General features: G+C 36.4%; 1 protein-coding gene across 1 annotated transcript; it reads left to right on the top strand.

Annotated features, from left to right (window-relative positions):
* Positions 1 to 471: 471 nt before the first annotated feature.
* On the top strand, positions 472 to 5,804 carry LOC139122696 (renalase-like). Its single transcript, XM_070688313.1, has 8 exons — positions 472 to 837; positions 1,269 to 1,374; positions 1,888 to 2,033; positions 2,737 to 2,931; positions 3,560 to 3,733; positions 4,727 to 4,902; positions 5,183 to 5,575; positions 5,667 to 5,804. Exons 1-7 carry the CDS (start codon positions 657 to 659, stop codon positions 5,357 to 5,359), a joined length of 1,155 nt encoding a protein of 384 aa, XP_070544414.1. The 5' UTR covers positions 472 to 656; the 3' UTR covers positions 5,360 to 5,575; positions 5,667 to 5,804.
* Positions 5,805 to 25,328: the final 19,524 nt, after the last annotated feature.

Genomic DNA, 25,328 nt, shown 5'->3' with positions numbered 1-25,328 from the left:
AAGGCGTGATTCACGGGCTACGGGTTAGAGTTAAATTTAGATGTAGCTTCAAATTGAAATTACAGCCTCGTTTCCTGTGGTATTTGACACAATTTTCATTTTGGAAACTTCAAAAATTAAGGTGCCTTACTTGTAGAGTTGAATAAATGATATATTTTATTTAAATCAAAATGTCTCTCTTAATTCCATTCTTTTCCGCTCAAAAATTCTGTGGGCGAAAAATGGACTCTAATTAAGAGAAACTAATTTTTTACTTGGTGTGGCTATTCCGTTCCGTTCCGTTCCGTTCCGCTCATTCCGTTCCGCTAATCAGTGTAAGCCAATCAACAGTTCCAATTTGTGCAGAACATATCGTATTTTATTTAGCAGATTTTCTTCGTCGTTATGTTCACTCTCATTTCAAACGTTCGTGTTCAAATTTAAAAGATAATCAATTCAAAACAGAACATTTTATTTGTATGGCTTACATGGGCTGCTGGGAAATAACAACATGGCCACGTCCATGAGAACTAACCACCGAGACTGTTTTACGTAATTTTTGGACATTGGAACTTTGCTCATTCAATCGGAGAGCAGTGTTAAAAAGCCGATACGTCGTGCTGAACAGCAGTCATCAATTAATTTTTTCAAGATTTTCTCAATGAAAATCCTTTTCAATGTCTGAACATCCAGATTCATACTCTGATCATAAACAGAATTCAGTTTCAACACAACAAGAGATGAGTCGAGTGCTTATCATCGGTGCGGGATTGACAGGGGCGGCAACTGCGTCCCTTCTACGTCGTGAGCTGCGAGAAAAGATACAGATTGTGATCCTAGATAAAGGTCGTGGCGCAGGTATGTGGCCGCTTCTACCTCAATCATGTCAATGACCCTGCGCTCAGTCTATCCATCTAATGTCATGATCTATTGAGGCCTTCACCATGGCCCATGATCCACCTCACCTATATGCACAAAACAGAAACTGAAAGTATACACCATAGAACTGCCCATGATAAAGTAGCTGTAGAAATGAGGTTATCATGGATTATATGTTAAGGTGTGACTCATTTTCTGTGCCTTCGTTGTGGTTTTGATGATGATGATGATGATAATGATGATGATAAATATTGATGGTGTATGTAGGAGCATCACACATGCTTATGAATTAGACTCAGCCATAGCAATAGCTGTCCGGCCGACAAAATGATGATTATCGTCAATGTCATCATCATCATCACTACTACCACATCGAAAGGATAATTCTACCTTCTTTACATATTTTCCAGGTGGTCGTATGAGTACAAGTCGTTCGCCAGGAGACCCAAAGTGCTCCGTGGATCTTGGTGCGCAATATATCACACAGACAGAAACTTACAAAGTGAAGCATGCCAGGTGAAGATATGTAATGATACTTAGAAAAATGACAAATAATCATGTACACACAAGTAGTACAGTAAAACCAGTCCGTCTTGTGGACACTTCATCACCAAGGTGGAGTTTTGCATAACTGTGTCAATGGTCTCTGTTTACATAGTAATATTAAAATTGCTGGACTGATGATTTTTTACTGTGTCCTGCATCAATATTATTTTAAGCTTTACAAGCATGCAAGATTTTGTAAACTCTCATGCCAATACAGAAATGGTGTATTTAATATCAAGTCCCAAATTGACTCCCAATTTCAATGGGGTTGCAGCTGAAATTGTCAGTACATTATGAAAGAGAACTGTGATAAAATCTAATGTGAACTGTCCTAAACAAAAAACTGTAAACTTATTGAACAATTTTGGTTTGACAAAATCAATAAACAAATTTTTTTCTATACTCCCATACAAATTTTATGAATATTGAAATTTACATGCTTTACAATAATGGCCGAATATCATCTTGTTTCTTGTGTCACAGCTTTTATGAAGAATTACTTTCAAAGAATATCATCCGGCCTCTGACAGGGACGATTGAAAATGAGAGGCCATCGAAGGAGAAATCTGTCAATTATGTAACTCCTCTGGGAATAAGTTCTGTTGTCAAGTATTTTCTAGATCAAGCAGGTAAGAGATGTAGCTGACCAAAATGTGTGAAAAGGAACTGGATGAATCCTAGGTATTTTAGAGGATTGTTTGTCTCGTTTCCTATGGCTGTTTTGTTCTAGATATCAGAGACATTTAGTCACTCAAAATTACATTTAATCATGACATGTAACATGGTCACATTATTTTAAAACAATGCATGTGTAAACAGTCAAGCTATGACTTTTGTTCAGAAAATTTATCCCACTATTCATAATTTTTCAGATATACATGTATGTACAATTGAAAAATACGTCAGTAAATGAACCTAATACTGAACTTGCCTATGCCTTGTCATTTGGTGAGAAATTTAAATCCCACATGCTAACTTCCCCATAGATCTGTCCACAACAGTAAGGAAAGCAAATTACACAGTATACCCATTGGTAGTAGCAAAGCATAGAAGTAAGATTATTATAACCAATGGTTTTTCCAGTGGCATAAGCTATTCCAGCATGAACACCAAGCAATAGTCATACAACATGTAGTTACATGTTTATTCTTCAACATCTCCCATGTGCTCCCCTCCACAAATCTTGAATATGGTACTGCCCCATCAGTGATGTGGCTGGATACTTTGACATTGGATGGAAAGGATGGTGTTCATTTCTCACGTTCCCATGCTCATTAACATTTTCTGACAGACAAGTGAATCAGCTCACAACTTCGCTCTCTATTTCATCAGATGCTGATGTAAGATACAATCAGATAGTGAAAAGAGTTGATGTGAAAGAAGAAAACGGAAGGACTTACCTCACAGCCGAGACAGACAGCGATGATGAAGGGGACAGCTCCAAGAGTTCGTTATTCGATGCTGTTGTTATTACGATTCCAGTACCACAAGTAATGCAGTTGGACGGAATTGTCAAGCAAAATCTTGGTAAGTCAGGAATCAACATCCCACATCATTTAGTTTTATTTCAACTGTTAAATTCTGTATACTTCAGTTATGCAAAGGTATTTGCATAGAGTGCAGATGTTATGTTTGAAAGTTAGACATGCATTTTCAAATCATTCATTACATTTCTGTTATACCAACATGGTGGTCAAACTCTGTTGTTTTTTAGTTGGTCGTGGGTGATTCTTTCAACAAAAAAACAATTAAGAAGGTTTCAAGCATGTGCACATCGACATACATAAAGTATGAATAGCTGCAGTTTTAATGGCTTTTCCATGGTACGTTTCAGATTCTCTCTCTGATAGCAGTACAGACAATGATCACGAGGTAGATTAGCCACTTTTGTTGAATGTTAAATCAACTCCAGAGTAAATGACCAGAAGTAAGAAATAGTAAAATGCACTGTTAGACTTCATTTGCAAAAGCGTAGAGGAGTTGCTTGACTGGAACTTTGTTGTTTGGTTCAGTTGCCATCACTGTGGACAATGTGCTGTTTGCCCTCTGCTTATTAAGACAAAGGAGCCCCAGTGTAAGGAAAAACAGATTCTCTGCATGTACTTATAACTTATACATCACTTCTCTTATCTTTTTAACTCGATCCACATCCCAGATGAATCAGATGAGTTGAAGACTACGCTGGAGGAAGTGAATTACTCATCACGATATGCACTGGGGCTGTATTTCAAACCCGGCACAAAATTTAATGTACCTTGGGTAGGAAAATACGAATACAGTGATCCATGTATCCGATGGATATCATTAGATGCAAGCAAGAGGGGTGTGGGTGAGTTGCTGTTTTGTACAGATTGTGGAAACTTTAAGATTTCTTGTATGCTTTCTGTTCATGCAATTGTTCTGTTGTCAGAAGGTTGTCGAAGTGTATACTGACTTCAGTGCTTTCTCAGTGAGAAAAATATGTGTTGAAGATTTTTTAGACTGCAAATGACGAAATACTCAAAGTTACATCATCTAAATATGTCAGCCTAGTTCTTATTCTGTCAAAGTTGTAGATATATTTGAATGTTAAACATTTTTTCAGATGCTCAGATTTGAACAGTAGTTATCTTGTGTGTTACTGGTATTGACATATTTTGATGCCTGTGGAACAATAATTAAAAATGGTCTTATTTTTTTTACTGAAAACACAAAATTTGTCTTTTCCACAAAGACTTGCTTTAACATTAGTAAAGACTGCAATATTGAATTCCAAGTGTTGGTAAATTTGTTTTTCTAATCCTAAAGTTTGCACCGTAACCCCCGATTTCTATTCCATTCTTGGTTATGAAAGAGAATAAGGAAAAAGGGAAAAATTTTAAAACTCTCATTTTTGAGGTGCATAACACCTTTAGCATAAGACAATCTTTTCTCTTCTTCACTGGGATATTTGAGCTTGATATACATATAAATTTGTGTTGTCTTTCCATTGATCGAGTGATTTCAGTTTTTTTTTCACCAACCGATAGTTGCTCACAAGTGATGTCCTTCAAAATTCTGTTGTACAAGGAAAGCAATAGTTTTATTCTGACAACGGTGTTTTGCAAGGGTTTTGGAAGATAAGTAAGTGGTATGGAAACCCGAGTAGAATTTACATTGTCCACTAGAGAAAATGAGCATAAAGGACTAGGACCTTACAAGTTCTGATTTTGTTGTCGAAATGATGTCTAGTGGTTCTTGCAACACAAGTTTTGACATGCTTTTTAGTTGTAAATATAATGAAAACGTTACAATCAGAGTAGATGTAAGATATACCATATGGAATTTATTTTATTAAATACAGAATCTGATTCAGTTGGACCATCAATGGTTGTCCACACCAGTGTGCCGTTTGGATTGAAATATTTAGAAACCGACAAAGATGAAGTCCAACCACTTGTGATGAGGCATTTGAAGGAAGTTTTCCCAGATTTGCCAGAACCTGCCAGCATTAAGTGTCAAAGATGGAGATATTCACAGGTAAGATATTGCAGTGTCTTCCCAAAGGGTGACAGAAATCTAACATTGTGTCAAGAAAGGGGGAATTATTGCACAAGAGTTGCTGCATGTTCTCAATGGAATCTTTTGGAAACTGAATTTCACAGGATTGGGAACATATTATTTGTTCTAAGTACACAATAGGCTCCCCTCTATAAAAAATTATTAGATTTTTCATTCTTAACCTTGTAACTAATCACAAATCATCCATTATTTGCAACCTACTGACATGTGATACCCAAAAATCTGTTTTCTGTTCCAGGTATTCAAGAGTGTCAAAGGTCAACCAGGAGCTGTGGTTGTCAAGGAGACTCCATCTTACATGGTCCTGCTGGGTGGAGATTCATTCACACATTCTAATTTTGATGGCTGTATATCATCAGCTACAACACTGACTGAGAAACTTGTGGCCTTTCTCAAATCAACCAGTAAACTTTGATGCTACAGTCAATTGTAGAAACTCTCACAGTGGTTCATAAAACTTACGAGCACATTTTACAGTTTGATGCAATTTATAAACGAACACAGGGTAAAGATATTTATGTATCTAACATTGAATTTAATGTGTGCATTCAAATCACAGGGTATTGTCTTTACAAGTCAGGTGATGGCATGGCAAAAGTCTCCAAGACAAGCTGATGACCTAAAATTGTTTGTATCATTGACAAGCACTGTATATTGATGACCTTTTTGTCTTGTACAAAGGTCATCGTCCTGTCAGAGTGGACTCTTGATTTGCTGTGAAGCTGTGTGTGTGTGTGTGTGTGTGTGTGTGTCACACAGGTTTAAATATGATGTCAATACAAAGTTTATTTGTACAGGAAGTGGACGATTGAATTGATTGTTTGCAGTTGAATTCTGGAATAAAGTAGATTTAAAGAAATATACACAGACTGTGATTCCACACCAAATAATGTTCACTGCAGCACATTTGTAAGTAAGCGCCTGGTAACTGTAACTTTTGACTTTCAACAAAACCTTTATGCAGGTGTTGAACTTACAAGTTTGCATTTCAAAATCCTAGTATGTGGACTAAAGAAACCAATGTTGAAACATGGAACAAAAGCAAACTGTCAAAAGTTACTGTTACTGTGCAGGTAGCGGTTAAACAATCTTCTAAATGGTCGTCTAAATGTTTTGAGTGGGTATAAGGGTTTCTGTTAGAGAGGTTAAGTTACATGTAAGTACGTTCAATCAGTACGTGCAGTGTCTCAGTCACGTAATAAAAGACGTGGCTTACGTTTGGAAAAGACGTTCTAAACGTCAAACAACACTTCTACACGTCATAATTACGTGTAGTATTTTTTAGATTTTCTGATGATTTCTGTGAATTTAGACAAGCAAACTCAAAAGTATCATTGCTAACATCTTTGATATCAGAATATTTTGTAGAGTTTGTACCAGTACAAGAAACACTTTGTATGATTTCCTGACATGAACAAAATGTTGCAGTCTCATTCCACTTTATATATGACGACTCAACAAAGATTTCTTTAAACCACATAAATAACTGTATCAAAGAAAATTGGCCGATTTAGTTCGAGGATACAACAAGAAAGAATACTCCTCATGTAGAGAAATTAATGTTTTTTAAAACTTACATGAATTTTGCATGTTTCTGAAAAAAATGCTGCAAAATTATCGGGAACGCGCAACTAAACCAAAAACTTCACACGTAAGCATGGCGACACGAATGCCACTTCGTGCCGTCAGATGTAAGCTTACCCTTTGTACCCTGACCCCCTGGTACTCTATGACGTCATCGGACATTTCTGTCCGAGCCGGGTTCAAAGGGTAATTGCCTGTAGCTAAACCTCTGTATTATTTTGACAGACATACAGGAAGAATTGACCAGTCCACCCCCACTGTAATAACTGTATGTTCCCTCATATTCATATAGTTTACAAAGACTGCTGGGAACAAATGCAAGGCCATGAGGACACGTGAAAACATTAGAACCATCAGACCTATTATTTGTAGACCATCAGAACTATTTCATGTAAATTTGGGATTTTTTACACTGTTTACTCAATGGGCAAATAGGGTCGGAAAGCAGATAGGTCATGTCGGATTCGTGGGGGTCAACCCCACACCATAAGTTTCCCAGACTTTGTCTGTGGGGTCGGAAAAATAGGATGGACCCCCAAAAAGCCGATAGGTTGTGCTGGATTTGAGGGGTCTTCCCTTTTTTTGTCCCCACAGACAAAGTCTCGGGAACTTTTTAGTCCAGTCGGAAGGTAGGGTTCTCATGCACCCCATGGATGTATTTTTTTAACCTACAATTTTGTAATCCTCAGGGTCTATATTTAATGAATTTTGATGTTCCCAAAATCAAATAGTGTCCCATGGGGTTCATTTGGCGCCATCTTTGCCGCCATCTTGGATTTCAACAATGGGGTAGGGGTCACGTATTTACCCTCGACGGAAACAGAAACAATAAAATACTATAAACGTTACATTTTTAGAAAGCCAAGATCATGGCCTTTTCATTGATATATAACTTTATAGGGATAAATTAATATTCGAACGTCGATTAGACTTTATATCGGCCATTGACCGTAAATCGTAAAATTTGCTAAATTTCACACCCAATAATTAAGTTCCCGTTCCTCCAAACACTTTTTCATAAGGTATTTATATATTTTTTGGAAGAACTCAGTGCAATAAACAAGAAAAACAACATTAAAAGTATGTGTCTTGAGATTTAGTGGGTGCATGAGCTTGTTTTCCTATTACGCCGTATGCCATATATCCGTGTGTAACATAGAGGGTAGGGGTAATGTTTCCCTTTCTGTTTCGAATCATGAATGATGAAACCATAAAAATGTTACATTTTTTGAAAGTGCTGCATCAGACCTTTCTAAAAATATATAGATTTATGGGGAAAAGTTGCATATTTAAAAGTTACAAAGCTTAAACCTTCCAGTTTGTGTCGATTTTAAGTGATTTTTAAGAACGAAATTACAACATATGGGGTAGGGGTAATGTTTCCTTTCTGCCTCGAACCATGAATTATGAAACCATATAAATGTTATACTGTTTGAAAGCTCTGAAAAGGTTCTTTCCAAAATGTATAGTTTTATTGGGAAAAGTCGCATATTTTAAAGTTACAAAGCTTATGCCTTTCAGTTTGTGTCAATTTTAAGTGATTTTTTTTAAACAAAATTATAATATAAGGGGTAGGGGGAAATGTTTCCCGTTCTGCCTTGAACCATGAATTATGAAACCATATAAATGTTATATTGTTTGAAAGCTCTAAAATAGGCCTTTCCAAACATGTATAGTTTTATTGGGAAAAATTGCATATTTGAAAGTTACAAAGCTTAAGCCTTTCAGTTTGTGTCAATTTTAAGTGATTTTTTTTGAACAATATGCACAAAACAGTTAGTCCGTTGGCCAGGTATCGAAATCATCCCCTCTAAGGCATTTTACCCACTATGATTTTCTGTTAGCTAGTATTCTCAGCTGTCATAATCTGCTTATTTTCCATTTAACTGATGGTGTTTAAGAGTGTAACGACTTATTTTGTAGGGGGCTGTCACGCCCTCAGTAGTAAAATAGGAATGGGTTAGGGGTAACATATTTACCCCTAGTCGGAAACAAAAACAACAAAGTACTATAAACAATACATTCTTATAAAGCCCAGATAATCCCCTTACCATTGGTATAAAACTTAATGGGGATAAATCGATATTCAAACATCGATTAGGTTTAATTTTATATCGGACATGAAATTTAAATTGTAAAATTTGCTTAATTTCAAACCCAATAATTAAGTTCTTGTTCCTCCAAACAATTTTACAAGGTATTTATATATTGTTTTAAAAAACTTAATGCAATAAAGAAGAAAAACAATGTTGAAAGTGTGTATCTTGGGATTTAGGAGCATGCAGAATATGTAGTATGTCACATACCTCTCTGTAATAGACTTATGGTTTGCTTTGCGTTGAGGAAGAGAATCCTAACAAGAGTAAACCGTAGCTTCTAGCTAATTTTTGTGTCTTGTGCTTCGTGTGTTGTTTGTGGAGTCCCTGTGGACTTGTGTTTGAATTTATTTTTCTGAGTTTTTTCGTCGTATTATGTATCGGAGTCTCATTCTCAGTGTGAATTCATTTGTGTCTTCTAGGAGATTGATTCTTTTGGACCTTTTGATGTTGGAATTAATTTCAAGCCTTTGCAAAGAGCGTTCATTTCTATAATTGTTTGATTTGTGTGAAGAAAGATTCTTAGTAAATCCATTTTTTTTTGTCACTGTGTTTCGTTTATGTTTGGTATGTTGTAATATTGTGTTTGAGATATTTTGTTTGTCATTTTGTGCATTTATTTTTGCTTTTTTAGTTTATTACGCTTTCTGTTTCTGAGTTTTTAACACAATTTCGTGCGTGATCATGTTTTGCCATTGTGTTTCGGTAGTGCTATTTAAACCGGTGTGTGGGGTATAAAAGGCCCCCAACTCATTGAAAATTCATAATGACGCTTGAGTGACAACTGGCAATAGCTAGGTAGACCGCTCCCTTAAAATCAGCCTAAACGATTCTCAAACAAAAATTATTAGCAAACACCTAGGCCATACAGGTATCCGCAAAGTTTCACAAAGTTTTTTAAACTACGACGACTTGGGGAGAAATCGCTTCTGAACAAAGGGAATGGCCCTCAAAAGGCAGTTGTTCCATGATTCAAACAATTGTCAATCATTCGGTGACGCGCAGAGGTGTAAACTGGTCAAACATTTGCTGTGCACGGCATACGAGAACAATTACGATGTAAACAAACCATAAGTATGCTTAGAGTTATATCAGCGGGCAAAGGATGAAAACTTTGTGTAAATTGTCATAAACTCTTTTGCTAGCATTTATGGTGCAATGACATCACGAAAATGAACCATTTTCAGACGTGACTTAGCAAGAGGACTATACGGGGAGTACGATGTATTCTTGCGAAAAGCGCGTAAACTTTTAAAACAAAACTGTAGGCAGAGTCTGTAGTTTGCACCGAGAATGACATAAAAAACAACCTTCAAATCATGATGATAGCCTCCATGATCAATTTAATTATAGTCTGTCGAAGAGATCCACGTATATTAACAACTTCCAAATCTACAGTCTAACTTGACGGAACCGAACAGTTGGTTTGGATGTATATGCTGGCCACGAAAACGGCCGTTTTTACACGTGAAGTGACATGTCTGTGTTCGCAAAAGCTGGTAAGGTTTGACATACAAATTGCTACGAAAATAAACATAACTCTTGATGAGTTGTCGATGTCACCCGCCAAGCAACCGAGCAGCCGACCGTTATCGCTATTACAGGTATCGTGGTACACGAGATTCAAGGAAGTATCGACCCGTACGTAATGTTGTGAACTTCCTTTATTTTCTGATTTTAATAGCGATCGGTCATGACGTCGCCGTTTACTTATTTCCTACCATTTTCCTGACATGTTCCTCCTTCCATGCTCAGGTGGATACAGTTTAGTCAATATTCATCGGTAATTCACCATACGAAATTGCCAATTTCGGGTTATTTGTAATTTTTCTATAAGTTTTTACTTTTTTGATAATTATTCGACTTTAGACGGCGCCAATATTCCGTATGTACATGGCGGTCAGTAGCCGAATCATTCACATAATGAACGTTGATATGGCCTGAAACTTCCGTAAATTCATTCAAGCAAACTCTTGTTTGATTAAGTTGATAGTTTTCCTTTCTTTTTTATTTCGAGTATTTGCCATGGCATAACTGAAACGAACCACGAAACGAAGGCTGTACGTATCTATATTAGTCCGAGCCTGAGCGTGATCTGAGAGCAAACAGATCCGCAGATAATGCGAACGATCGCAACCGTTACCAACAGACTCATTATGCAGAGCCATTCCCAAAACGCCCAACCAAACTAAGCACTAATCATGATCCCAGTGCGATGGCCTTTGAAAGACCCTTTGGTTTGGTTTTGTACCGTAGTATAGGAAACCTCTTTTTTGCCTATTTGAAGAATCGTCTTTGCAGCCTTCCATCCTGCGTTCTGTGTAGCGAGTGTCTTCGATCGCTCTCTTAAGTTTGTGATGTACAACTGTCTTGAGTCCCGGTGCTTTATTGGGTGTAGAGGTAAATAGTTAGAGATCAGGGTGATAAATTGGTTGCCGCAGTGTCTTTCCAGGTGTTGCCACTTTTGAAGGAATTCAACACTCGGTACTTTGGCCTGGTAAGTATTCTTTAAGATGTATCTGTAGGCTACGTGGTACTGAATAGGTGCCACTTAGGTTTCAACACATTCGATACTCTTGGCTTTGCTTATACCCGTTGTATGAGTAACTGGGATCGGAAATGGGAAAGGCTTAATAATATCCATCTTTGCTAATATTAATTCTCGTTTGGCTTACAGATGGCCACCTCTACTTGTTTCGGTGAAATTTGACTTTCAATTGGACAAAACATTGAGTATGACTTTCTTCTGTGTGTATTAGGCCTATGAAAAATATGAAAATTGCATACATGTTGTTGTCAAATATCTCAAATCTTAGATTGTAAGAGATAGGCTTAGGCTTCCCTGTAATCATACAAATGAGTTAAGTGGGAATTTATTGGAGTAGATTACAGTAATCGAAGAGAATGGTTGACACTATAGAAAGACTTATCTCGGACTGCGGGGACCTAACTATGAAAGAACAGCACAGAATACTTGCCCAATGTATGAACTGTTCATGTATAGTACAGGCAGTACTGTACAACATGGAATGTAAAACATACAAATCAAAGAAGTGGCAAATTTTCTCAACTTTTCACAAAGTTTATATTCCATCATTACTATCAGGATTAGGATTTTCCCAATCTATAAATAAGCTATTACTTGATTACACCTTGATTCAGCATGACTAATATTTTGCATTTGCCACGCAACCAGCCATGCCCGTCCCTGGGATCGCGAACAATGCCTTAACGAAGCTTTTGAACGCTTTTGTGAATTGTGTAAGAATGTCCTCTCTGTGGAGTATAATGTGTGAAGCCGTTGTCTAGCTCGCTTGACTCTGATGATTATGTTGACTTCTTTTTTCTCAGCTGCTGGTGGCTGATCTAACTCGAAAGCTAGATCAATCTAGTCTCTCCGATTCGATCATGCTGGTGGGAATGGTATCTTCAAGCATTGACCCTAAACGTCCGTTTCTAGGATCTTTGCTTCAAAGACGTCAGGGTCTAACATTGGTTAAATGTCATTCATGATAAGAAACTAATGATAGATTCACTCACAAGGCATTTTAAACATTGAGGTGTCAATGGGAATATAAGCCTTTTTAGTCATTTCCTGAGGGTTGTCTCGCCTTCTTATTGCTTGGTGTAGAGTGTTTGTTCGCCTTCTGTTTACTATTTAGTTGCGTAATTTGAATGCGTTCTGTGACATTTGGCTTTTCGGTTTTAGTTCCAGAATTATTTTGCTATTAAATTTTAGTACCCAGTCGAAAATGTAATCCTCATTGGGAGTATATTGTGTTTTGCGTTGTAAAATAATTTCGAAAATTGGTTATGATCTTTGTTTTCTGGTAAGGAAGGTAAAGTGTTGTCGATCCATATTATCTTAGTATGGAGAAGCTATATTGTGGATTAATGGTGATTGGTTTTGAGCGATAAAAGATTCTCTTGTGTTCCCATGTGATATTAAAAGTAACACTATTAATAATGAGCTCTGATTTGCCCAGACGGTCACGTGACTGTGCATATATTTACGATATACCGTAAAGTTGGCCATTCCTATCTCAAAAGTGGGTTTCTTTCACATTGCTTTTTTTCATCACAAGTTTCGATATACTGATATAATATAGCGATAAACACCCCTATAAGTTGGGTACACCATTCGAGCTCGGTTTTGACCATTTCACTCCTTATACACACGAGTGAAGTTCGTGCGTATATGTTGTTTACCGGTCGAAACCGTGTGGTATCCTTTCCAAGTGGTGCTTTATTGCTTATATATCTCTCGCGATACAATTAAAGAAAAGGGATTGATTGTTGCTGCTGTCATATCAACTTAGCATGACGACTATGACATCCAATTTAGTGTTTGTGGGTTTGAAATATATAATTTTTGACATATTATAGCTGTTAACTTTCTTTCCCTAATTTGAGTTATTGAAATGAGTAAAACGTCTTTTATTTACCACCATTTTAACTTTTTAGTGCTATTTAATGCCCTATAGAGTATTTTTCTATGTTCCTTTTAACAAGTAAATGTCAGTAAAGTAACACAAACTTTTGAGTTTAGGCATTGTCACTGCATATTTTTTGAGTTTACCCCATCAAGCCATATCTTGTTGGAAAACAACTGCGTTAGTGTTTCAGAGATATGATATTTATGTGGCTTCCTTATTCGCTGCGTTTGGTAGGAGAGGAAACATTACCCATACCCCTATCCCTTAAATGTATATTATAGAGGGATGTACGGCATACCATATATTAGGAAAACAATCGACGCACCCCATAAATCTCAAGATACACACTTTTAATGTTTTTTTTTACTTCTCTATTGCATTAAGTTCTTTCAAACAATATATAAATACCTTGTAAAATTGTTTGGAGGAACATGAACTTAATTATTGGGTTTGAAATTAAGCAAATTTTACAATTTACATTTATGTCCGATATAAAATCTAATCGATGTTTGAATATCGATTTATCCCCATTTAGTTGTATACCAAAGGTAAGGGATTATCTGGGCTTTTTAAGGTTGCATTGTATATGGTACTTTTTGTTTTTGTTTCCGACTAGCGGTAAATATGTTACCCCTAACCCATTCCTATTTTACTACTAAGGGCGTGACAGCCCTTCACAAACAAGTCGTTACACTCTTACACACCATCAGTTAAATTGAAAATAAGCAGATTATGACAGCCGAGAATACTAGCTAACAGAAAATCATAGTGGGCAAAATGCCTCAGAGGGGATGATTTCGATACCTGGCCAACGAACTAACTGTTTTGTGCATATTGTTCAAAAAAAATCACTTAAAATTGACACAAACTGAAAGGCTTAAGCTTTGTAACTTTAAAATATGCGACTTTTCCCAATAAAACTATACATGTTTAGAAAGGCCTATTTCAGAGCTTTCAAACAGTATAACATTTATATGGTTTCATAATTCATGGTTCAAGGCAGAACGGGAAACATTACCCCTACCCCCTGTATTATAATTTTGTTTAAAAAAATCACTTAAAATTGACACAAACTGAAAAGCATAAGCTTTGTAACTTTAAATTATGCGATTTTCCCAATAAAACTATACATGTTTGGAAAGGCCCTTTTCAGAGCTTTCAAACAGTATAACAATTATATGGTTTCATAATTCATGGTTCGAGGCAGAAAGGGAAACATTACCCCTATCCCATATGTTGTAATTTCGTTCTTAAAAAATCACTTAAAATCGACACAAACTGAAAGGTTTAAGCTTTGTAACTTTTATATATGCAACTTTTCCCCATAAATCTATATATTTTTAGAAAGGTCTGATGCAGCACTTTCAAGAAATGTAACATTTTTATGGTTTCATCATTCATGATTCGAAACAGAAAGGGAAACATTACCCTACCCCCTATGTTACACACGGATATATGGCATACGGCGTAATAGGAAAACAAGCTCATGCACCCACTAAATCTCAAGACACATACTTTTAATGTTGTTTTTCTTGTTTATTGCACTGAGTTCTTCCAAAAAATATATAAATACCTTATGAAAAAGTGTTTGGAGGAACGGGAACTTAATTATTGGGTGTGAAATTTAGCAAATTTTACGATTTACGGTCAATGGCCGATATAAAGTCTAATCGACGTTCGAATATTAATTTATCCCTATCAAGTTATAGCTTTCTAAAAATGTAACGTTTATAGTATTTTATTGTTTCTGTTTCCGTCGAGCGGTAAATACGTGACCCCTACCCCATTGTTGAAATCCAAGATGGCGGCAAAGATGGCGGCAAAGATGGCGCCAAAATGAACCCCATGGGACACTATTTGATTTTGGGAACATCAAAATTCACTAAATATAGACCCTAAGGATTATAAAATGTAGATTAAAAGAATACATCCATGGGGTGCATGGGAACCCTACCTTACGACCCGACTATTTGTTGTGGGTTCTGTTCTCCCGTCCACGCAGATATCTCGGACGAGTCTGAGCCACTTCCTTTCAAACTTTGTACAAGGATAATAGGCTATGGCATACATGTGCATATCCATTGTTTTAGGTTTGGCATGCATAATTAGTGCCATTTTGCATATTAGAGATTTTTGAAAAAACAAGTCATTGACAATGACATAGTCCCCACTTGTAATAGGAGTATTAGTCTTGATTGAAATAAACATATATTTAGGTAAAAGGTCATAGAGGTCACACGACATTTGGTCTAAAAATTTCTATCCTATAGTTATCCCTATATTCCAAAAATCAGGCATCCAGCTCTATTGGCTTGCTCAGAATTAGATATGCACATAATTTTTAGTTTACACCTCCATAGACTCCCATGTATAAGGCCAAGAAAAATAAAAATTTAGTTTCTCATCGTATTCATATTGCAAAAAGGATGCAGTGGCACAGTTTTTAGTCCCCACAAATAAAGTCCAGGGCGCTTATAGATTGGGACATGTCCGTTGAGTCCATCCGTGAGTCCATCCGTTCACGCAGATATTCAGACACTTTGACAAAATGTCATGTGACCTTGATGACCTTTGACCTCAAATATACATATTTGTCCTCAACTCAGTAACCACAAGTGCCATACCTTTCACATATGGTATGATGGGACGCCTTATGATGCCACATATTGTACCTCATTAATTATGCACATATCTAATTTTGAGCGAGCCAATAGAGCTAGAGATCTGATTTTTGGCATAGAGGGATAACTTAGCAATACATTTTTTTTACAAAATGTCACGTGACCTCATGACCTTTGACCTCAAATATACATATTTGTCCATAACTCGGTAACCACAAGTGCTACACCCTTCATATTTGGTATGATGGGACACCTTATGACGCCACATATTGTACCTCATTAATTATGCACATATCTAATTTTGAGCGAGCCAATAGAGCTAGAGATCTGATTTTTGGTATATAGAGATAACTTAGCAATACAATTTTTTTGACAAAATGTCACGTGACCTTGGTGACCTTTGACCTCAAATATACATATTTGTCCATAACTCAGTAACCACAAGTGCTAAACCTTTCATATATGGTATGATGGGACACCTTATGACGCCACATATTGTACCTCATTAATTATGTGCATATCTAATTTTGAGTGAGCCAATAGAGCTAGAGGTCTGATTTTTGGTATATAAGGATAATTTAGCAATACAATTTTTTTGACAAAATGTCACGTGACCTCAATGACCTTTGACCTCGAATATACATATTTGTCCATAACTCAGTAACCACAAGTGCTACACCCTTCATATTTGGTATGATGGGACACCTTATGACGCCACATATTGTACCTCATTAATTATGCACATATCTAATTCTGAGCAAGCCAATAGAGCTGGATGTCTGATTTTTGGTATATAGGGATAACTATAGGATAGAAATTTTTTGACAAAATGTCATGTGACCTCGATAACCTTTTACCTAAAATATACGTTTATGTAAATAAATAAGTAACCACAAGTGCTATTTCCTTTATATTTAGTAGGATGGGAGACCTTATGACAACACATGCTTTACCTCATTAATTATGCACATATCTAATTCTGGGCAAGCCAATAGAGCTAGAGGTCTGAATTTTGGCATATAGGGATTAATTAGCAATACAATTTTTTTTCCAAAATGCCACGTGACCTTGATGACCTTTGACCTTGATTATACATATATATGCATAACTCAGTAACCACAAGTTCTATACCCTCCAATTTTGATAGGATATTAGACCTTAAGATGTCACATCTTGTACCTCATTTATTATGCACATATGTATTTCTTGGCTGGCCAATACAGCTAGAGGTCTGATCTTTTATCCCGATTTAGAACTATAACTTAGACATGCCTCTTCTTATAAATTGGGAAAAATGACATAAACCTATGTGCCCATAGATCTGAACATATACACTCCAGTGATACTTATTAATGACTACATTTCCCTGCCCCATCAAGACTAATACTCCTATTACAAGTGGGGACTATGTCATTGTCAATGACTTGTTGTATTAGGCTGATGTCAAGAAACACTTCATCAAGTTTCATGAAACTTGATACAGATTGAACTCACCTTGCTTTAACAGTGAATATGTTGTTTATCAGTTTTTTGATTTGCATATTTCAATAAGAGTGATATGTCCAGATATTTGGTGAAACGTGGTACAGATGTTGGTCTCACAGTACTGTACTAGAATGCAATGACATTCAGCGGTAAGCTCATTGCGTAAATTAATTGCTAATTTGCATGCATAAGGAATTTTTTGTTTTTAGAGTGAATGTCCAGAAAATTGCTTCAAATTTTAAAAAAACGGTGTACACTGAGGTGATAATCTGTCAGTGTTATAATAGGATGCAAAAACGTTTAGCAACATGCTGTCAATTAATTACTAATTGACTTATTTGATGACTTTTGTAATTAGGATGGCAGCCAAGATTGGCTTTAGATTTTCACCACCATGGTATGGACCAACCCCATTGTTTTCTGTAGTAAAGTCGGGCCTTTAAACAAAGAAAGAATGTTTGTAATGTATAGAGATCTACGGTACGATATCCTAAATGACTGCACTATATCTGATGACACTTGCTGCAGATGTTTATCATACAAAGATTTAACAGTCAAGAAAGGCACTTAGCAGTATCAATAGCTAATTATGGTAAGTCTCTTCTGTACTGAACATGGGATTTTTGGCTCATATCTGACCTGCTGATTTTTTACGTCAAGAGCCATTTCTCAGACATGCCTGGACCAAGATCCAACAAGATCCAAGATGCTGTATTCCAGTAACATCAGAAGTTAATTCCTTGCTGTGTATGTTTTGTGTGAATATAAAGCAAACTGAAAATCAAATACCAAGGTTTTATTTGCAACTATACAGTTTATACATATAAATTTTACACAGAAACAATTAATATAAAGTTTGTGATAAAAAGCAAAAGTCCCCAATAACCAGGTAACGGCTAGAATGTACAAAATCTTATTTGTCATGATAAAAACTTTCATCGCCTGTACTGACTTGAATCTCCACATGTATAGGCAAGAGTACGATGACAATTTTGACATCACGGAATTGTGTTAATGTAAGTTATAAAACACATTGATAGAAAAATTCAACAAAGGACAAGAAAGTAAGGCATATACAACTAACATTGAGCAAACGGTTCCATGTCAAGACTAATATTGAGAGTTGTAAGAACTTTCATGTCTTAACTTCAATAGAAATAAAATGACAAACGTATAAATTCATGCAGACTGGAAAACCTAGACAACTGTTAAAACCAACCGTCACTCGATGACCAAGTCCTACTATTTCCCAATGTCTTCACCAAATCTAGTCATAATAATACAGTTTTCTTCTACACTTACCTTCCCACTGTACCATATTCCTAAAATGTGAAGTTCGCTTCATGACAATACAGTATAGGCTGTTATATTGATAGGGCATTTCGCCAGATAACGTTGAACAAAAACGAAGGCACTTGTAGAAACTGAACAAATGAGGGCGTTATTCATAAAAACCCGATCGATAACAGGATTGTCAAGCAGCAAAGTGCCTGAAATTCCGAAACTGCAATCTATGCCCTTACATGTCATGAGTGTTAGAATTTCCCCATCCACTGTTTATTGTACAGAAAATAAAACCTTTATCAAAGAAAATGCCTTTTGCTTGCGACGTAAAGTCAACTTAGAACTTCAAAAGAGCGATTCGACCCAACTGTAGCCTCTGAGGGCTACATCAGATTTCAAAGCCAACTTGCCAGACTTTACGATTGTTACTGAAATAGTGTTAGCTAAAAAGTCATATTTCTCGAGTCATATGTAGACGGGTCGTTTTGTCCTTACTTTAATATTTCGCAAAACGTTATTCAGACTGGTTTCACAAACTTGAACTCAGTATTAGCCTCACAAACAAAAGAGAACAAGGGTATGTTTAATTTGTCATGACGGAAATTGAATCAAACATCTACAACATTGTTTACAGGGAAGTCTCAATGAAAATAGTGCGCACTGAAATTAACTTAAAACACTGAACATTGCTACAGCTTCAAAATTCTATGGAATCTCTCACTTGTTGTACGCCCACGCGTTACAACCAGTGCTCTCTACCATGAACTTGTTTCCTGCCTCATGCTGTGTAAACATGAAGTCGGTTCGGCGGTGCTACCTCTCTCATTTATGTCTTTCTCAATGACGGAATCAATAACTATTGAGTAGAAATATTGCCATTCCAGATCGAATGAGACATCACAGGATGTACAGGTATTTTTTTTCAAAATCTATTTTGCACACACAATTGTTGATTCGCCTCAGTCTAGTGGAGTTAGGTTCAGGTGGGAGCAGAATATTGTAATCAGTATGTCAGACACCCCGATCATGTCAAAATCGTGTACTACATATTTGTATCTTTAAATTGTTCAATATAGCTCATTTATGTAATATTTGTGCCCAATAAGTGAAACGACTGTCACAATTATGCATCTTTCATTCAGTTTTTTGTGTACAAATGTCACCCTTTCAACTTCGTTTCATCGGTTCACAGAACGGCATCACGCTGGGCCTTAGGGATTGCATGTCAAATATGGTAACACATTACTTGATTGTAAGGCACACACTTGTCAAAGTTCCTGAATTTTCTAAATGAATATTATCAGAAAATAACATCATTTGGGCTTATACTTACACTAGACTTGAGGCGACATCTACATAGAACAATATTTTACAAAAACTATCTTTTTAAATGTGATGAAAAGATGGTTTTTTGAATGTAAACATGATGCAGATAGTGCAATTCGTTCTTCGTCACGCTCGAGTGATAAATGGAAAATTACTTCGCGCCAAAGGTTTTTGACAGAAATGCAATATTTTGATGAAATGCAGACATACACATCTTGGTGTTTCTGTCTACTTAGAAAATACTGTGATGTGTTTGTCATACTCCCCTCTAACACAGATTCTGTCTCGGCTGACTGCAATGTACCAGGGGTAGCTCACTTCACCTTGGAATAGATGACATCTCCATGTTCCATCTCCACTCCACATCGAAATCCTATCATTGGTGAATCACAAACATAAACATTGTCAGCGCCATCAACAGCAATGCTGTATGGGTAGGACAGCTGACCATCGCCGTCACCTTCCTCACCGTATTGGTACATGTAATTGAAATCAGCATCAAAACACTTGATGCAGTGATTGTAACAGTCAGACACCATGATGACATCCCTACTGTTGACAGCGACAAGGCCAGGCCAATTGAATGATGTATGGCCATGACCTAGTGGACCACCAAACTCTTGAACAAAGTGACCATTCTTGGTGTACTTGAGCAACCTATGACCTTCGACATCAGTGACAAGAACAAATTCTCTCAAGAGAGCTATGCATCAGGGATTTGTGTCTCTAGGTAAAGTAATTATTCTTATAACTTTATTATTTTGATCACAAACAATAATTTGCAAATTATTGTCATCAAGTATGTAATAGTTGTTGTCCTGAGAGACTGCTACAGACTGTGGCTGGAACGGTTTTGCAAACTGACCGCTGAAACTTCCTAGAACCTCTTCACATGTGTATTCTTGGTTCAGTATCTGAACGACATTGTTGCCTTTGTCACACACCAAAAGTCGATCATCGTGGAATGTTAAACCTTTTAGGTCATTGAATCTCTGTCCGGGACTAGGGCCTTGACCCTCCACTGTGAATTTTGCCCAGCAATCTGTAAGGTAAAAGTTAAAACAAGCACATCATCAGAGTGGAAATGAATGTCAATGCATTTTCTGTGTAACAAACTGTTCTCATAAAGACAGCTGGAAAGTGAGAATAGATATCAACAAAAAATCAAAGTGCATCCAAATGGCTGTTCAACAATGCTCATTTTTACTAGTTTTTGTAATCCATATTTTAATGTCCTTTTACCATGGCAACAATGTAAATTTGTGTTTCGTAAAAGTTGCTTTCTCAACATGCTAGACAGAGAATAGAAATGCCATCTTTGCATAGTACATGTACCATGGATATATTTCTTTGATTTTTGTGTGGAAGGCTAAACTTGTTTGGTTATCTAATGCCTTTAATTGGGACCTTGACCTGTCAAACTTAATTTTCTGCAATTGACCACAGGATCAAAGAGGTCAAAGGTTAAAACTGGCAAATCAGTAGTGTGAAGCTGTGTTTGGTGATGGTTTGAAATTGTACACAGAGATATTGATACAAATCAAAGTTTAACATGAAAATTCAACACAGTAGCTCTTATCTTTACTGAATTTTGCTATCTCTATTTTTACAGTCATTTTAGCATGGCAACAATACATATCTCTCTCAGAGTAAGAAATACCACCCCTCATCCATTCATACAGAGATTGTATTTTACGACGCATATTATGGATACATTTCATATCATATATCTGAAAGTTTTATGGAAAGCTAAATCTATTTGGTCATTAACACTATTGTCCTGAATTTTAATCTTGCCTTGGTCCAGTTGACCGCAAGATCAAAGGTCAAAAGCAAATAACATAGTGAAATTGAAATATATGTCATAACACTAAGCTGTTTGCTGATGTAGCTTTAATTTGAGAATAGATATTAATATAAATCAAGCTGAAGCACAATGGCATCTTAATCGTGTCAATTCTAATCATCCCTAAGTTTTGTTATTTTGATATTTTTTATGGCTATTTACCATGGCAACAATATTCATGTGTAATTCATAAAATTAACTTTGTCAAAGAAAGAAATGCCATTGTTCTTACTTAGAAGTCATTAGTTTCGGAACAGATACAACTCCATATGTTTTGCTTACCATCACTTGATTAATTCCCATGATGCCATGGCAACACTTGTAGATTTCAGTTTAAAATGAAATATGTATTTATATCTCTCTTGTTAGTGGTGTTCAAGTGAAAATTCTTCCACTAATTAACCTTTATGAATGACAGCAACCTTTATAACTGTAATTAATTCATTCATCATGTGATGTTTCCACTTTGACAAATAAAGTACTTCTTCTATCAATCAATGTCACAACACCAGTGGAGCACGGAGAGTTTTACATCTTCATTTTTGTATGATTGTGATATATTACCAACTTTTTGCCATGGTAACTAAATATCTTTAATCTTCTAGTTGTTTCGAACTTGTCGTTTCTCAAATATGGGAAACAATTGTTTTGTGAATGTTACATGTTATATATGTTATGTTGTATTAATGATATTATTCTATTCATTTTGATGAAAGGTTCTAATGTGATGCATGATCATGTGATGGATAGTCCCTATATTCTTGCTTATTAAGCAAAGGCAAAGGTCTCGGTCATACGGTATACAGGTCCTGGGACACTTTGGCCCATCTGCAATACACCCCCAGTCCGAATGGAGATCATTACAGACATCTTTATTTATGTCACAGTCAATTCAAATTTTTTCCCATACTTCTAGAATGAAACCTGTCAAATCCAAACCCTGTCTAAGCTGGAAATATGTCTAAACTGAACCCTTTCCTAGTCCATATTCGAATGCAACTCTATGTTAAAAGGACCTCTATTTATGAACCAAACACCTCTCCACACCGAACAATTTTCTCAGTCCCTGAACAGTTCAGTTTACACAGGTTTTACTGTATTATACGATGTCTTGTTGAAGGTTGTTAGCAAGTAAATGTTACAGGTTCCCCTTGGTAAGTCTATGCTATCAGATTAGGGAAAAACAGAAATGCTACCTCGGCTCCCAGATCATTCACCAATGTACTTCAGTCTCAGCATGCATGACAATTTATTATTCTTCAACATATTCAAATTGAGTCACGGTGCATTTGCTCTGTATTAGTACTTGAGATTGTGTGTTCCTTTTGCTAGTAACCATAGTGTTGCAATAATAAACAGTTGTGGAACAATGGGAATGTTTACTTCTCCAGCATTAAACAATTTTACCAATGAAAGTTAAAATACTGTTTTCGCTGTACATTCAGATCCCAGTCATTCACAATAGAATATGGCGTATAGTACGGTAGTTCATTCATCATGTAATAAAGTGTCGTGTGGCTTTGAACAGATCAGTAGTATTGTACTGTATATAGTAAAAGATTATATCTGGTTTTGTTACTGGTAGGGTCCTAAAATCTGTTTTGGCATTCTCACAATTGAGTGTACAAAGTAGGGATCATTTAGAGCAAAGTTTCAAACTAGACGTTTCCATGTAAAATCTTTGTCTTACAAATGTCGTACCGAAGTATATTTGCTCAAACTCTTTGACTTCCACACAAACAAAGAATTTTTATTGTATATGTTCATTTGAGACAGGGCCCTACAATACTTAGTTTGAAACAACCCACTGCATAATAGGCCACTAATCAAATTTCATGAGAGAATATGTTTGTCCAATCTGAATGGCATGGTTTGTCTGATATCAAAACATCACACGGTGATGGAGAAGTTTTACATTTTAGTAATTTTAAGCTTGCATAGTGGTGAATGGTGTAAAAATGTCTAAAAATGTAAATTAAATAAAGTAGGATTGGGCTAGAATATCTTTACGGCCCTGATACGGGTTTTGCGGACCGAGGTTGTACGGCGGAAGGGCCCGAGCGTGCGAGGGCCCGAGCGCCATACGACCTAGGTCCGCAAAACCCGTATCTGGGCCGTAAAGGTTTTATCATATACCTTATTGAACGGGTGTGACATGTTTCAGTATTTATCAATAAAATTTTGTTAAAGTGTAAATTAAAAAAAACATGAAAAATATGAAAACATGAAAACAGAAAAAAAGCCACGCAACTTTGCGGATTAATATGTACGATATTGTCATTTGTTCTGTTGTGGAAGGCGTCACGAGCTTGTTCTATGCGAACGCCAATGTCACTACAGAATGAGCACAGATGAGTAGTGCTCGTTAAAATACACTTTCTCAGCAAAACATTGAGAGGAGACTATCAAGCACTTGTTTTAAACCAATTTTGATCGGAATAAGATTCGAACTGTCTACAATTTGCTTCAAAACTACGAGCGAAGCGCCTAGAAACGGGTTCGAATCTCGCGCTGACGTGCTTTCAAATGGTGTGTACGTGGATAGCAACGCGCGTAGCAAGAACAACGAAAAAGTTCGAAAAAGCGCGCACACTACCTTATTGGGCAAAGTGTGCCTGGGCGTGATACGGATTTTTATTTCTTTGTGGCTGCACCACATGGCACGTTGCGTCCACTTCACATAAGTCTTACTTTGCTTGGACTTAAAAGAGTAACCAATCTACAGTTGTTTTTGGTTCAACATAATAAATAAATTTCCAGCAAGGTCCTCTCTTCGTACAGAGTAGTGGTGCTGTCAACTTATATTTTAGAATGCTTATACACAGCAGAACATTTTAGAAAGCTTATACACAGCAGAACAACAAAATTATTTATTGTAAGTTAAAACATCGAACAAGCTACGTATAACATTAAGTGATAAATGTAAATTCCTTTTCAATCTGTTCAATTTTATCTGTATGAATCCAAGAAACGTTCACTTAGCCCTTTTAGATCACCATACGTGAAATTTCCAGTCAGAGTATCAACAGTTGTGTTGAATAATTGTTAACAGGTCCAGTACATTTACCTGCTGGACCTTTCATCGCACATGGCCTAAGATTTGATTGCTTAGTTTTAGAAGCCTTTGTTTCTCTCTTTGTCACCTTGACTTCTTTCATTGGCTGACGATATTTGGCCCGTACTATAAGCGACTCAGAAGGTGGTTGTGTTTGTTTCTTTTTAACGACACCAAATTCTTGTCCTCCAATCACTTCAAGTCCAGTCTTGCCAGTTTGTTTAGTCACACTTCTCTCTTCCCTCTGCACCTGGAGTTGATTGGGAATGATTGTCTCCACCCTATCTCCATCTTTCCTCCGTATGTCAGATTTTATTGGGTTACCTGGAGAAACATTAAAATAATTAATTCCTATGACAGATCAGTAGCTTTGGGTTTCAGAACTATGCATGCCATATTAAATTGTGCTCATTGAGCTCTGTTCACCTGTAGCAATAACATCTTGCATAAGTTTATGATTACTCGAATAACTTTGACGGAAATCTGGTGCTGCTGCTAGTCTAAGGAAAGAAAGCACTCAAATTTTAACTTGAATAAGTAGGGAATTTTGTAATCTGGACAGACTTCACACACTTCAAATTATCACGAATGATATTATTTAGCACATTACAAATACAAACTGTACAGTATAATTACTACAATTAAATTGTT

The sequence above is a fragment of the Ptychodera flava genome, chromosome 22 (assembly GCF_041260155.1).
Source record: "Ptychodera flava strain L36383 chromosome 22, AS_Pfla_20210202, whole genome shotgun sequence".
In the NCBI taxonomy this organism is placed as follows: Eukaryota; Metazoa; Hemichordata; class Enteropneusta; family Ptychoderidae; genus Ptychodera; species Ptychodera flava.
This window is presented reverse-complemented; position numbering and strand designations above follow the sequence as displayed.

Excerpts from the sequence above, each read along its gene's own strand:
- LOC139122696 (XM_070688313.1), top strand. The coding sequence starts at position 657 with ATGTCTGAACATCCAGATTCATACTCTGATCATAAACAGAATTCAGTT. Across the intron at positions 838-1,268 it reads AGATAAAGGTCGTGGCGCAG|GTGGTCGTATGAGTACAAGT; the intron begins GTATGTGGCCGC and ends CATATTTTCCAG. Across the intron at positions 3,734-4,726 it reads TGCAAGCAAGAGGGGTGTGG|AATCTGATTCAGTTGGACCA; the intron begins GTGAGTTGCTGT and ends TATTAAATACAG.